General features: G+C 39.1%; 1 protein-coding gene across 3 annotated transcripts in view; it reads right to left on the bottom strand.

Moving 5' to 3' along the window:
- COL19A1 (collagen type XIX alpha 1 chain) overlaps positions 1-14,649 on the bottom strand; it is a 1,587,177-nt gene that overhangs the window by 323,423 nt on the left and 1,249,105 nt on the right. For all 3 annotated transcript variants that reach the window (XM_073675502.1, XM_073675503.1, XM_073675504.1), the window contains exons 39-40: positions 5,490-5,540; positions 3,631-3,675 (exon numbers count right to left, since the gene is read on the bottom strand). In XM_073675502.1, the coding sequence (XP_073531603.1) occupies positions 3,631-3,675; positions 5,490-5,540 (96 nt within the window). The remainder of the gene's footprint in view (positions 1-3,630; positions 3,676-5,489; positions 5,541-14,649) is intronic.

Genomic DNA, 14,649 nt, shown 5'->3' with positions numbered 1-14,649 from the left:
TTGGTCCAAAAGTTGATTGAGAGCATGCCAGGGAGAATTACAGAGGTCTTGAAGAAGAAGGGGCAACACTGCAAATATTGACTTGCTGCGTTAACTCATTCTAACTGTCAATATAACCTATTGGTACTCATAATATGACTGCAATTATATTTCTGTATGTGATATAAACATCAGACAAACACTAATAAAAACCAGAGGTCAGCAGATCATGTGAAAAAATAATTTTGGTGTCATTCTCAAAACTTTTGGCCATGACTGTACAGCAATGTACGGTATAACTGCAGACTAAACTGAAGTGTACGGCAATGTACTGTATAACTGCAGACTAAACTGAAGTGTACAGCAATGTACTGTATAACTGCAGAATAAACAGAAGAGTTTGGCAATGTACCATATAACTGCAGACTAAACTGAAGTGTACGGCAATGTACTGTATAACTGCAGACTAAACTGAAGTGTACGGCAATGTAATGTATAACTACAGACTAAACTGAAGTGTACAGCAATGTAGTATATAACTGCGGACTAAACTGAAGTGTACAGCAATGTACTGTATAACTGCAGAATAAACTGAAGAGTTCGGCAATGTACCATATAACTGCAGACTAAACTGAAGTGTACGGCAATGTACTGTATAACTGTAGACTAAACTGAAGTGTAGACCAATGTACTGTATAACTGCAGACTAAACTGATGTGTACGACAATGTACTGTATAAATGCAGACTAAACTGAAGTGTACAGCAATGTACTGTATAACTGCAGACTAAACTGATGTGTACAGCAATGTACTGTATGACTGCAGACTAAACTGAAGTGTACAGCAATGTACTGTATAACTGCAGACTAGACTGAATTGTACGGCAATGTACTGTATAACTGCAGACTAAACTGAAGTGTAAGGCAATGTACTGTATAACTGCAGACTAAACTGAAGTGTACAGCAATGTACTGTATAACTGCGGTCTAAACTGAAGTGTACAGCAATGTACTGTATAACTGCAGATAAACTGAAGTGCACAGCAATGTACTGTATAACTTCGGATTAAACTGAAGTGTATAGCAATGTACTGTATAACTGCAGACTAAACTGAAGTGTACAGCAATGTACTGTGTAACTGCGGACTAAGCTGAAGTGTAAGGCAATGTACTTTATAACTGCAGACTAAACTGAAGTGTACGGCAATGTACTGTATAACTGGAGACTAAACTGAAGTGTACTGCAATGTACTGTATAACTGCAGAATAAACTGAAGTGTACGGCAATGTACTGTATAACTGCAGACTAAACTGAAGTGTACAGGAATGTACTGTATAACTGCAGACTAAACTGAAGAGTACAGCAATGTACTGTATAACTGCGGACTAAATTGAAGTGTACAGCAATGTACTGTATAACTGCAGACTAAATTGAAGCGTACGGCAATGTACTGTATAACTGCAGACTAAACTGAAGAGTACAGCAATGTACTGTATGACTGCAGACTAAACTGAAGTGTACAGCAATGTACTGTATAACTGCAGACTAGACTGAAGTGTACGGCAATGTACTGTATAACTGCAGACTAAACTGAAGTGTAAGGCAATGTACTGTATAACTGCAGACTAAACTGAAGTGTACAGCAATGTACTGTATAACTGCGGTCTAAACTGAAGTGTACGGCAATGTACTGTATAACTGCAGATAAACTGAAGCGCACAGCAATGTACTGTATAACTGCGGATTAAACTGAAGTGTATAGCAATGTACTGTATAACTGCAGACTAAACTGAAGTGTACAGCAATGTACTGTGTAACTGCGGTCTAAACTGAAGTGTAAGGCAATGTACTTTATAACTGCAGACTAAACTGAAGTGTAAGGCAATGTAATGTATAACTGCAGACTAAACTGAAGTGTACAGCAATGTAGTGTATAACTGCGGACTAAACTGAAGTGTACAGCAATGTACTGTATAACTGCAGAATAAACTGAAGAGTTCGGCAATGTACCATATAACTGCAGACTAAACTGAAGTGTACGGCAATGTACTGTATAACTGCAGACTAAACTGAAGTGTACGGCAATGTACTGTATAACTGCGGACTAAACTGAAGTGTACGGCAATGTACTGTATAACTGCAGACTAAACTGAAGTGTACGGCAATGTACTGTATAACTGCAGACTAAACTGAAGTGTACGGCAATGTACTGTATAACTGCAGACTAAACTGAAGTGTACAGCAATGTACTGTATAACTGCGGACTAAACTGAAGTGTACAGCAATGTACTGTATAACTGCAGACTAAACTGAAGTGTACGGCAATGTACAGTATAACTGGAGACTAAATTGAAGTGTACGGCAATGTACTGTATAACTGCAGACCAAACTGAAGTGTACAACAATGTACTGTATAACTGCAGAATAAACTGAAGTGTACAGCAATATACTGTACAACTGCAGACTAAACTGAAGTGTACAGCAATGTACTGTATAACTGCAGACTAAACTAAAGTGTACAGCAATGTACTGTATAACTGCTGACTAAACTGAAGTGTACGGCAATGTACTGTATAACTGCAGAATAAACTGAAGAGTTCGGCAATGTACCATATAACTGCAGACTAAACTGAAGTGTACGGCAATGTACTGTATAACTGCAGACTAAACTGAAGTGTACAGCAATGTACTGTATAACTGCAGACTAAACTGAAGTGTACGGCAATGTACTGTATAACTGCAGACTAAACTGAAGTGTACGGCAATGTACTGTATAACTGCAGACTAAACTGAAGTGTACAGCAATGTACTGTATAACTGCAGATTAAACTGAAGTGTACGGCAATGTACTGTATAACTGCGGACTAAACTGAAGTGTACGGCAATGTACTGTATAACTGCAGACTAAACAGAAGTGTACAGCAATGTACTGTATAACTGCGGACTAAATATTTTACCTCACAAAATCAACCCTCTGCGATCCCCTGCTGTAATGTCTGTATTGTCTTTTGCTTCCTCCCCTGCCCAGGAGCTGTGGTTTGTTCTGTACACGGTCAGACACAGACAATTATTAAAATGAACTTTTGTTCATGGGAAAACCCCTTTAAGGAATCAGAGAATAAGGAGAGTAGGGAGTCTACAAAGGTTTTGTGGTAAGGCTATGCCAAAGATCTAAAATGTAAGTGACAAAGCAGAGGCTGATAGCACAGAATTAAACACCTACAATATGAGGGGTATGCCAAAATGTTCTAGAAATAAATATACTAATACAGGTCCACCGGACCAAACTTTTTATGAAAAACAACTTACAAAGGCCCAGTAAAGGCCAAATACTAAAATACAAAAGTAGTTAAAAAACATGAAGAGACAATAAGACATGAAGTTTGGGAGATCCACTATTTTTATGTGTCTCTAAAAGGGAAATAAGCCTGAATGTCACATCAAAGGATTAACAATTGAATGGTTCCTTGCAGCATTGACTGGTTAATAGAGCATGCCCTGTTATATAATTACCTGCAAGCATTGCTATTAGAGTCAATAACAAGACATTCATTAAATAAAGATAATGTTTCATTGTGATGAATGAAACTGAGTTGAATTTCCTACATTATCAATTGAAAAATGTAAAGTTCTTTAAGGTTAAATCCATACCGGAGGGCCAGGTTGTCCAGATGTGGCAGCGGCAGTAGCAGTGCCCTAGAAATAAGAAAGGAAAAGTGTATTAAAACAGTAAGGGTAATTATTAATGTGCTGTTAAAAAATATAGGCAGATGACAATGTCTAATGAATGTGACAATGAATTAATTTTTAATATAACAGATGGGTTAAGGAAATAGGCTGCTGAGAGAGGGACATGTGACCAGACCTGTCCGTCAGTCTTCTCTAATTGTAAAGTATGGTGCATTAGAAAACAATTTATACAATGGAGAAGGCTGATGGATAGGTGCGGTCACATATTCCTCCATCAGTAACCACTGCTAGAACAGGAGAGCTGGGCTGTCTGTGTGGTAGACAGAACTAACAAGTAGGCGCTGCTTAAAAAATGAAAATAAAATGCAATACTTATATATTGGTGTCACAAACTTATGTCCCCAACACATTTGTTAAAATAAAGATAAAGTGGCCCTTTTCAAATCAAATGTTAAAAATGTTATCATGAAAACATAGCAAGCAGATTATCTAAAAGTATTAAAAGATATACAAGGCCGGCTAGGAGATAGATATAGAAGAAACGTGCTTGTAACTAAGAGCTCGCTCGGGTGAGAGCTATCCAAAATTTTATCGGATAGCACTTGGACTAATGTCATCCTATGGGGTAATGCTAATTAATGTTTTTTTCTCATGCCGATCACAGCATATCTGACTGCACTCAGATGACATTGTGGAATGAATAAATACAGTACAGTTTCATCAATGCTGTAATATTTTAAGAGGTAAATATTGCTAAAATAAAGACTAGTATGTCTAAATCCATTTAAACCATTATTGACTACCAATATGCCTTTTAATGGTGGTCAGTAAAGGGCATTATTCCTCAGGTGCCAAGGTGAGAAATATGTAGCATCCCTGATTGCCATCTTTACCCCCTTCTGATTCAACCAAAATTGGTGTTAGCACCATCCGTGACCATGTAACCACTTGATGCCATTGTCAATAGCAACAATGGCACTTAGATGGTTAACAGAAGGTAGGGGTTCCCTCTTTAATTCTGTCAGCACCTGATTGTTACCAATGTGACATGAGGCCATGAGCAGGGTCTAACAGGTAAATGGTCAGTATCACACAGATAGGTCTGTTGCATTGCAGTACAATAGTATTGCAGTGTATCAGACCAGCAATCAAAGTGTAAAATAATCAAGTATCAAATTAAAGAAACACTCCCATGAAAGTTTTTAGCCTCTTAATACATTGCAGTCATCATATTATATAGCACTGTGTACTTACTATTGCTCATTTTGCCTTTCTACTCAGTTAATTATTCTCTTTTCCATTAGGTCTATGACATCACATGATGAAAAACTGAATAGCTGAATCCTTCTAACCTCTATGTAGAAATAGGAAGTCGGTTTTCCCTGTATATGTAATTAGTCACTGCAAAAGTCCCTGGGAGGAAGGAGTAGGGCGCAGTTGAGTTAGGAGTTGAAAAGGGGAATGATTTTTGCAGGGAAAAGAGACTTCCTGTTTCTACATAAAGCAGAGAAAGGAGAAGAATTTAGAAAGAAAGGAAAAATGAGCAACTGCAAGTACACAGTGCTGTATCATATGATGAATGCAATATATTAAGAGTATAAAAACTTTCATCGGAGGAGTCCTTCTTTCTGAATAGGTTAAAAAATCATTAAAAAGGTATATATAAATTTTAATGATTTTTTTAACATATTCTCCAGTAAGGTGGAGCTAAGTTTTATAGTAGAGTAGCAGATGAGAAGGATGATCCTTGGACACACAATACATTTTAAGAAGACCATTTTTCATCTGGTATCAGCAAGGCACTGCTATTTGTGAAATACCTTGAACATGTACAGACTGCTCATTCCATTTCCTTCAGTGAGAGGAGCACCCTTTAAAAAAAAAATGGCCTTAATACATCAGATAACAAGTCATTATATTATTTTAGTTTTCGCGCATTAAACATTAACATACAATATAACAAAAGAATTGGTTAATTTAAAACAGGTATTAAAAATAACAAATAAATTATTCTAATATTTCTAATGCAAGCCATCTAAAGCAAAAGGATTCAAGTCAAGCTCAGCATAATCTATTTATAAAGTAAAGGGGTTACCCAGGACATTTAATATTTTTGTATATGAGGCTAAGACTAACAAGCTGATAGTTGCTAACTACCTGCGTGTTCTGCACGGGGATAATCTCTGCTGTCTCATGGTTGACATGGACTGCTCCTGCCATTGATCCCCCTGCTTCCATTGACTTCACATGTCATGTACAGAGCAGCATCTTCTCTTTCTCTCTGCTTTGTTGACAGGGCGTCTTTGCTGATGTCACACCAATTAACACCCAGCTCCCTGCTGTCTACTGCGGGGAGCCAGCTGTCAATCAGCATGACGTTGGCAGTGACGTCCCACTCATAGAGCAGACTGGGAGAGGAAGAGCTGCTTTGTTGAGGAGAAGTGACATCAAGCAGAGACATCAACTGCTGAACTTGCAGACATTGTCCACAGGAAGAACAGGGAGGTAGTAAGCAATTACCATCCTGAAAGGTTTTAGTCCCATACGCAAAATAATAAATTGTTGGTAACCCTTTTAAATCTACATATTATGCAAATAGAGTTCCGTCATATCCTCTTCTTACAGAGCCTCATTAAAGTTATAGCTTCTTAAAATCACTTGGCACTGTGTATGTCCACTTGGTTCATTTACACGTGTTGGATAATGCCTTCTTTTAGTAGAATGTGTTGTTATAGTCTTCAATTACAAAGTGTTGCAGAATATTTTGGTGCTTTAGACATAAAAGTTATTATTATTTCAAACTGTTCTCAATAATTTGAACATTTGTAAAATAAATTTAGTATACCGTACATTTACACAATTTTTTAAAATATGCATTTGCATAGTATTATTTTACAGCTTAACATTCATTTTCTATCCAAACATATAAGCTTCACTATAGTTTGATTGATTGCATTACTTGCAGACCTTTTGCAGATTTTGCATTTCTGTCTCTTTTGACACCGTTCTTTTATGCATGTCACGTAAGTCTCTGGATGGTTAATTTCTCTTTTAGGTACTGGAAAGCTGCCATGGCCAATCCTGAGCAACCAACAGATTTTGATTTACTTTTCTATAGATACATGAACAAATTGGCTTTGGAAAAAAAAATGCATCCAACTGTTCAGCGCTTTAAGCATAAAAATGAATATTCTGTAAACCTGACGCCAAAGATGGATTCCCTGCATCTCAGTTTCAAGATGGATTTATAAAGTAAATTGTTTGTAAGAATATGTCAGTGTGCCTTACTCCACATAACATGGTTAAGCCTAGCGGCTGGCAGATCTTCACAATGAAGCCATTTTTCCAACTTTTATCTATAGTCAACAAAGCACCTAGACATTATTAGTCTTCTGACTACATTCTCTTTTGTTACATTTTTAAAAGAAGAAAGAAAAGTAGACATAAATAAACCAAAGGCTATTTTTTCTTCTTTGTCATCACTGAATTTCACATTTTTCAGTTTGCATTAGACAGGAATCTGTATATAGTTTATACACTGTACGCTCGCCTGCAGGTTACATTGCTATACTATATGTATAAAAAAGCAATGATGACAACCTATGCTGTTACTGATGTCTCCATGTAATAAATTTGACTTGTTGTCATAAATAAGGATGCTGACCACTTTATATTCCAAGAAGCTCAGATCTCATAATCTTATTTTAATTAGTTAATTAGAAACCAGCCAAATAAAACAATTTATGGCTGGTAACAATGCCAATAGCGCTATTCATTTACTATACAAAATGAGGTCTATATGATTGATCTAATCTTTAAAGGATGCCTCAGGCAGACAGTCCTGTCTAATCAATACACCACTGATGGTCACACATAACCCTGGAGGCTACTCTGGTGGATAACAAAGTTCACCTGACATTAAAATATGCCTAACACAGCTTAGACCTTCTACAAGTACTTGCATTTAATGCAACAAGAAGTAAAAAATTGTGCTATATGAAAAAAGAAGAAAAATATAACCAACATAGCTTAAATCAAATAATCACATATTTACAGGAGAAACAGGAATAAATGTCAAGAAACAAACTAAAAATGGAGTAAAATGAACATAAATATAATATATGAAAACATACAGTAACTGACAACACATGAAAACGCATCCAGTAATTAGTACATCTGCCCAACACATGGCTAAAGATGCTGCTATAGAAAATAGAGACATTCACATCTCTATAAGGCCACATTCAGTATTTGCTCAGTATTTTACCTCAGTATTTGTAAGCCAAAATGAGGAGTGGGTCAAAAATACAGAAGTGGTGACGTGTTTCTATTATACTTTTCCTCTGATTGTTCCACTCCTGATTTTGACTTACAAGTATTGATGTAACATACTGAAAATATGAATGTGGCCTAAAAAAGACTTTTATCATTACTGACAATTTACATGACTGTTCAATACAGCTGGTGAAATAATTATTGAACATTTCACCAATTTTCTAAGTAAACACCGTATTTTTTGGACTATAAGGTGCACCGGAACATAGGATGCACCTAGGTTTTAAAGGAGGAAAATAGAAAAAAAATGGAAACAAAAAATGTGGTCATGATGCACTGTTATGGGGAAGGGGGATCTGGTGCTGACACTGTTATAGGGGTAATGTCCCCCAATTCTGTACTAATATCCACCATCCTGGTACATATATATATATGTTCCCATCTTGGTATATATGGCCCCCCTTCCTGATATATATGTCCCCATCCTGTTATATATGGCCCCCCCTTTCCAGATATATATATCCCCATCCAGGTATACATGGCCCCCCATCCTGGTATACATGCCCCCCATCCAGGTATACATGGCCCCCCATCACAGTATACATGGCCCCCCATCATAGTATACATGGCCCCCCATCCTGTTATACATGGCCCCCATCATTCTGCACATATAAAAAAATAAAGGATTCCACTCACCTCCCCTCTGCTCCAGTGGTGTCCTGTTCTGATGTCAGCAGCTGATTTCAGCATGTAAGCGGTGCATGACATCATTGCCATGCGCCCCCACACGCTGAGGTCAGCTGCCGGAATATTCACTGCTCCTCACGCCCATAGTTCCGCCCACCTCTCAGTGCCAGTTTCAGTGCATAGAGGTGGGCGGGACTCATGTGAAGCAGTGAATATTCATTCTCTTTAATAGCGGGTACACTGTTAGCTGCAGCGTGATCATGTGTGCCCGCTATTGAAGAAAATAAATATTCACTGTTCCACTTGCCCATAGTTCCACCCACCTCTAGGAGCTGGCTTCAGTGCATAGAGGTGGGGAGCAGTGAATATTAATTTTCTTTAACAGTGGGCACATGTGTTAGATGCAGCCTCCGGCTTCTGCCTCATGTGACCCGCTCCTCCGCCGCTCTCCCCCCATTCAAAAATTCAAAAAGTGCATCTTATAGTCTAAAAATATGGTACATTTCTAAAGGTGCTAGTGAAATTTTCACAAGATGTCAGAACCAACCCATCCAATCCACACAAGCCAAGATATCAAAACATAGATGTCTATGAATTAAGTTATATGTGAATGAGCAATGACACACTAAAAAGTATTGAACATGTTTACTGAAATGTAATTACCACTTCGTACAAAAGTCTTTGTTGGTGATAACAGAGTCAAGATGCCTCCTGTATGAAGAAACTATTCACATACATTGCTCAGGTGTGATTTTGGCTCATTCTTTTACACAAACACTCTTCAAATCCTGAAGGTTCTGTGGACTCCTTCTATGACCTCTGAGCTTTAGATCCTTCCATAAATGTTCTGATGTGTATTATGGCATCCAAAAAGTTAAATTTTGGTCTCACCTGACCAGACTATATTCGCCAAGTATTTCACAGGCTTGTCTAAATATTGTTTAGCAGACTTTAAATGCACTTAACATGCTTTTGTTCAAAAATGGAGTCTTGCGTGGTGAGCGTGCATACAGGCCATGGAGGTTGAGTGCATTGCTTATTGTTTTCTTTGAAACAATTATAATTGCTGATTCCAAGTCTTTCTGAAGCTCTCCACTGGTGGTCCTTGGATCTTGGACAACTTTTCTGATAATTCTTTTCACTCCTCTGTCTAAAATCTTGCAGGGAGCACGTGGTCGTGGCCAGTTTATGGTGAAATTAAGTTCTTTCCACTTCCGAAATATGGCCCCAACAGTGCTCACTGCAACCTTTAGTAGTTTAAAAATTCTTTTATAACTAATACCATCAGTGTTTTTTACAACAATACGGTTGTAGAGGTCTTGAGATAGCTCACTGGCTTTACCCATCATGAGATGTTTCTTGTGTAGCACTGTGGTAATGAGACACCTTTTTATAGGTCATCAGATGAACCAGCTGATATTATTTTTCACAAAGTAGCAGGATTGCTTTCTAATTACTAATATATTTCAGCTGGTGTCATGACTTTCCATGGATGTTTGCACCTCTCTTTGTTCATGTGTTCAATACTTTTTCCCTGTCTCTCTTCTCATTATTACACATAACTTAATTTAAAGACATCTATGGTTTGATTTATTTGCCTGTGTGGATTGGATGTTTTTAGCTGACATCTGGTGAGAATTTCATGTAAATACCACCTTTAGAAATATATTTACTTAGAAAATTGGTGATGTGTTCAATACTTATTTTACCCACTGTATTTAAATCTGTGCATCGCTTGGTTGCCTAGTGAAAAAAAACAATCTGCAGGAATTTAAAAAAAGCTAAAAATAACTTGTTAGCAGTTCCAATAATGCTCAAGCTGTTCCCCACTAGTATTTCTTCACAGAGCAGCAGCGATGACATGATATATCACCATGTGAATGCTGCTGCAGCTAATCACTTGGTATAACAAGCCATAGTATGACTAGTAGAGATGAGCAGATCTGAAGAGACGCAAATTCACCAAATTTCATGGACTCTACTAGGGAATTCAATTGGCATGGAGAATATTTCCTGATAATTGAATGTTCCCTATTATGCTCAGGGGTCTATCCAGACCTCAGAGCATAATAAACTTAACTTGTAAACAAACATAAAATTAAAAAACCGAATGCTCACTTCACTGCTCACCTGCCCCGGCACCCCATCACTGCCTCCAATGCCCGCTGCCCACCCATCCAGTCCTCAGGGTCTCTTATTTCCATATTTGCACAATAGGGCTTCCAGTCATAACCAGGCCTTAGAAGTCAGGGCATGTCATAATATAATGATGTTATGACACGCCGTGACCTCTGAGGCTTCTGCCTGTGACCAGGCCTCAGAGGTCGCAGCGCATCATGATGTCAAGATGTTATGATATGCTATTACCTCTGAGACCTGGTCATGGCTGGAGTCCAGTTCTAGAGTGAGGACATTGGTTGCGACTGTGGAAAGAAGAGGTCTTTCATGACTAGATGGCGGGCATCGTACACCAGAGGCAGCGGGGATGCCAAGACAGGTGAGTGGTGAAGTATTAAGTGTTTTTTTTTAACCCTTTGCTAGCCCACAGACCATATTGCTAAATTTGCTCAGAGCTAATTACAAAAAATGTATATTCTGGAGAATACAAATTATTGTAAAATTCAAGTAGAATTCACCCATCTAGTAACTAATGATCCAAAGTAACCTGAAAATTATAAGAACATGTTATGTGTTTTCTCCGGAACACTGAAAAATGATGTTTTTTTAGCTGAAAAGAAGTCGCGCTTTGAGAACTTGGATTTCTGTTGCTAGTGCAACTAAGCCACATACAAATTATTTGGGTGAGTGGACTTTTTAAACAGTTTTGTGGCTAAAAGACTGATGTGACAAAGCAAGAGGAAGATAAAATGGATATGGGTATAATACAAGGACCACTAGAAATTGATGCAATGATGCTGCAGAGAAAAATAATATGTGAGCTGGGGGTGGTGGTATAAATGAAATATACCCAATATTTTTCTAAGGAGGACAAGACAAGTTCCATCAATGCAATCAATTGTTTTTAAAAATACAGGTAATAGCGCCTGCAATATTAAATCTAGAATCTTTCAGCTAAACGCATGTTATATTTTTGCAGGTCTCACTTTTTTTAGTATTTTCCTCTGTGCTACCTGGAAACCATTAGTATGCAGGCTGACTGCTGCTGGCAGATCTTATTACATATATTAGCTTTCTATTTATTCTAATCATGGCTTTATATTTAGATACATCGCCTACATTCACCCCGTCTTGTTCAGTGTGCCGACTCTTTGCATGCAAACTGTGAAACACAGCTATCCAATACAAGGTGTATGATTACACTTGCTACACAGTTTGTACTATGATAATGATCTATCTTGCACAGCTACTAATGGTAACAAATTTTACATCATGTGTAGCTTGTGAGCTGATATGCCTATGGGTACCTCCCTGATTCACTGGGGAACAATTTTTAACATAATATTTGTTGAGTTCAATTTTTTTGCTGATTTAGACTAAAACAGGCATTCAAAGACCATGTCACGGGGTTTATTGGAAATACGTAAGCAAAATTTACACCAAAATTATATAGAAACTCTGGGAGAGCTACAAAATGCTTAACCATCGTGCTAACTTCCCTGAAAACCTTGATGCAGTCAGTTATGAGCAAGGTGAGTAATTCCACCAAGATTGGAAGGTCATGGAGGGACAGAATCGGTAGAAGATGGGATGTAAATATGATGGTTGACTATTGATGGAGCATCAGGCAAGATATTCAACAGATTGAACACTCCAAGAAAATCTATAAGTGTAAGTTTTACCTAACTGCTACCTAACTTTATTTCTTGCACACAATTTTACTTACAGTAACAATATATCTTTTGTATAATTAAAATAGTTTTAAATAAACATTACATTCAGGTTATTGTTTACATTATTTTCCATTATATGTATATTTTGCATAGTTTTGGAGACAAAAGGAGGGTATTCCTGTAACTTAAAAAGTTGTTGTGATAGAGAAAAACAGGAGTCACTTTTGGATTCAGAAGCTAAAATTTAGTCAAAAACAAGTGTCAGATCTACCTCAATTGTGTTCCCCAGTGTTGATGTTTCTCCCAAGCAAATTAAAGATTTGTCTCAGCATAGATTTTTGGAAGGGAACAGTTTCCCTTGTTTGCCGGCTTCCTGCTTGCCAGTGGAGGGGTCAGTGATTGATTGACTGTTTGGAAAAGCGGCCTTTTTGCTGCGCTGGTCTGGCCTCTGGAATCTCTAATGTGGCAAGAGGAGGCAGCTTTGCCTCTGCAGTATAGGAGGGAGCTGTAGCATCGGCGTCTCAGCCCCTTGCTAGGCAGAGACGCCGTCCCTCTCACCTCCCCGCTCCTGGCGCAGTGTCCTCCAGCGCTTCTCTCCCCGCTGCTTCCGGCGTGCGCTCCTTCCCCGGCAGTGTGCTTAGGGCACGCGCGCGCTCCCCCTCTCTTAAAGGGACCGGACGTGCCGTCCTCAGGAGTCCCCGGCCAATTGCCGGAGGACCTCCCATATATAAGGCACCTCCTCCAAAATGGAGGTGCCCGAGCAAAGTTGTTTGCACTGTGTCTGATCTTTGCTTCAGCCCTCAGGTCCCGCTGCTAGCCTGACTCCTCGTCCTGCCTGCCAGCCTGTTATCTGCGCATTACCTGCCGAGTCTGCCAGCCTGCTCACCTGTTACCTGCCTTGGCTGTCTGTCCGCTCACCTGGGAGCACCCGCCTGTTATCTGCTGTGTCCGTCAGCCCGCTCACCTGGGAGCGCCCACCAGTTACCTGCCAGTTACCTGACTTGTCTGCTTACCCGCTCACCTGGGAGCACCCACCAGTTACCTGCCAGTTACCTGCCTCGTCTGTCTGCCCGCTCACCTGGGAGCACCCGCCTGTTTCCTGCCAGCCTGCCTGGAGACCCTGCCGTCACTTGCTGTGACCACCTTCCTGGTAAACCTAAAGACTGCTACTTGCCCGGCTTTCTCGAACTGTGACCACCTGTCGGCTACCAGAGACTTCCGCCTGCTTGCCGTGTCCGTCCGCCATACCGGTCAGTCCCAGCCATCTGACTCATGGGAGCCACCTGCTCTCTTACAAGGTCGTCCCCAGAGTAGCACCTGGTCCCTCAGCCCGGATCCTCCCTGGTCACGGTGTCGTTTGCTGCCGTACGACCAGGGTCGGTTTGGGTGGATACTTAGTCACGCCCCTCTGGGTCCCTCCTTGCACCTCGGCACAGAGGTTCCACCACCCGGACCTGTAACAGGAGCACTTACAAAAAGAGCTTGTAAGCATTGAAAAGAGCGAGTAAGTGCTAAATTCCTTGCTAGGAGACTGGCCACATTACGATTAAACACCTCCATTCTTTAAGACAGAGGATTTTTAATAAGCGGTATATTGCAAAGTTGCACTGTTTACTATTGCACATTGCAATTTTAACCATTTTTGAAGTTGAAAAAACCCCTTTAACTAGGACAATTAAAAATAAAAATGTAGTGCTCTAGCTCCTTACCTCCTTACTTTTAGTATTCCCTCATTTTAATAGTGACATAATAAAAGTTACTAATAAGATATTAGTATTTAAAGTGAAAAATAACAAGAAATAATCATACAATTTTTGCAGTAGCATTTTGGGAGCTCTGTCTAGTAGAGCTAAAAAGATGCAAGCCATGATCCTTGACCCCTGATGAAGCTGCTAGACAGCGATACACGTTGGATGCATTCCTTACTACTACATTCTAAAGTCCAGCATCTGGTATTTGGCTTCTTTCCAACTAATATATTACTTGCCACTTTTGTACATTGTTCTATGGCACTGGTGAATTATTATTTGCTATGTTTTAATCAATTTTCAACCTTTCTATGACTGATATGTATCATGTATTTATGGTAATATTTAAAACATTCATCTTGGCTTGAAATCTCATCTCCTTGTACGGCTCTTTATGTGCAAATATGGTAAAATCTTAAAAGCCTACCTATGATAAAACTTACCGTATTTTTCTGACTATAAGACGCACTTTTTTCCTC

The sequence above is a fragment of the Phyllobates terribilis genome, unplaced genomic scaffold (genome assembly GCF_046119375.1).
Source record: "Phyllobates terribilis strain yellow unplaced genomic scaffold, ASM4611937v1 Scaffold_3__8_contigs__length_932513732, whole genome shotgun sequence".
In the NCBI taxonomy this organism is placed as follows: Eukaryota; Metazoa; Chordata; class Amphibia; order Anura; family Dendrobatidae; genus Phyllobates; species Phyllobates terribilis.
Note: the sequence above shows the minus strand (reverse complement) of the source record. Positions and strands in the feature narration are given on the sequence as shown.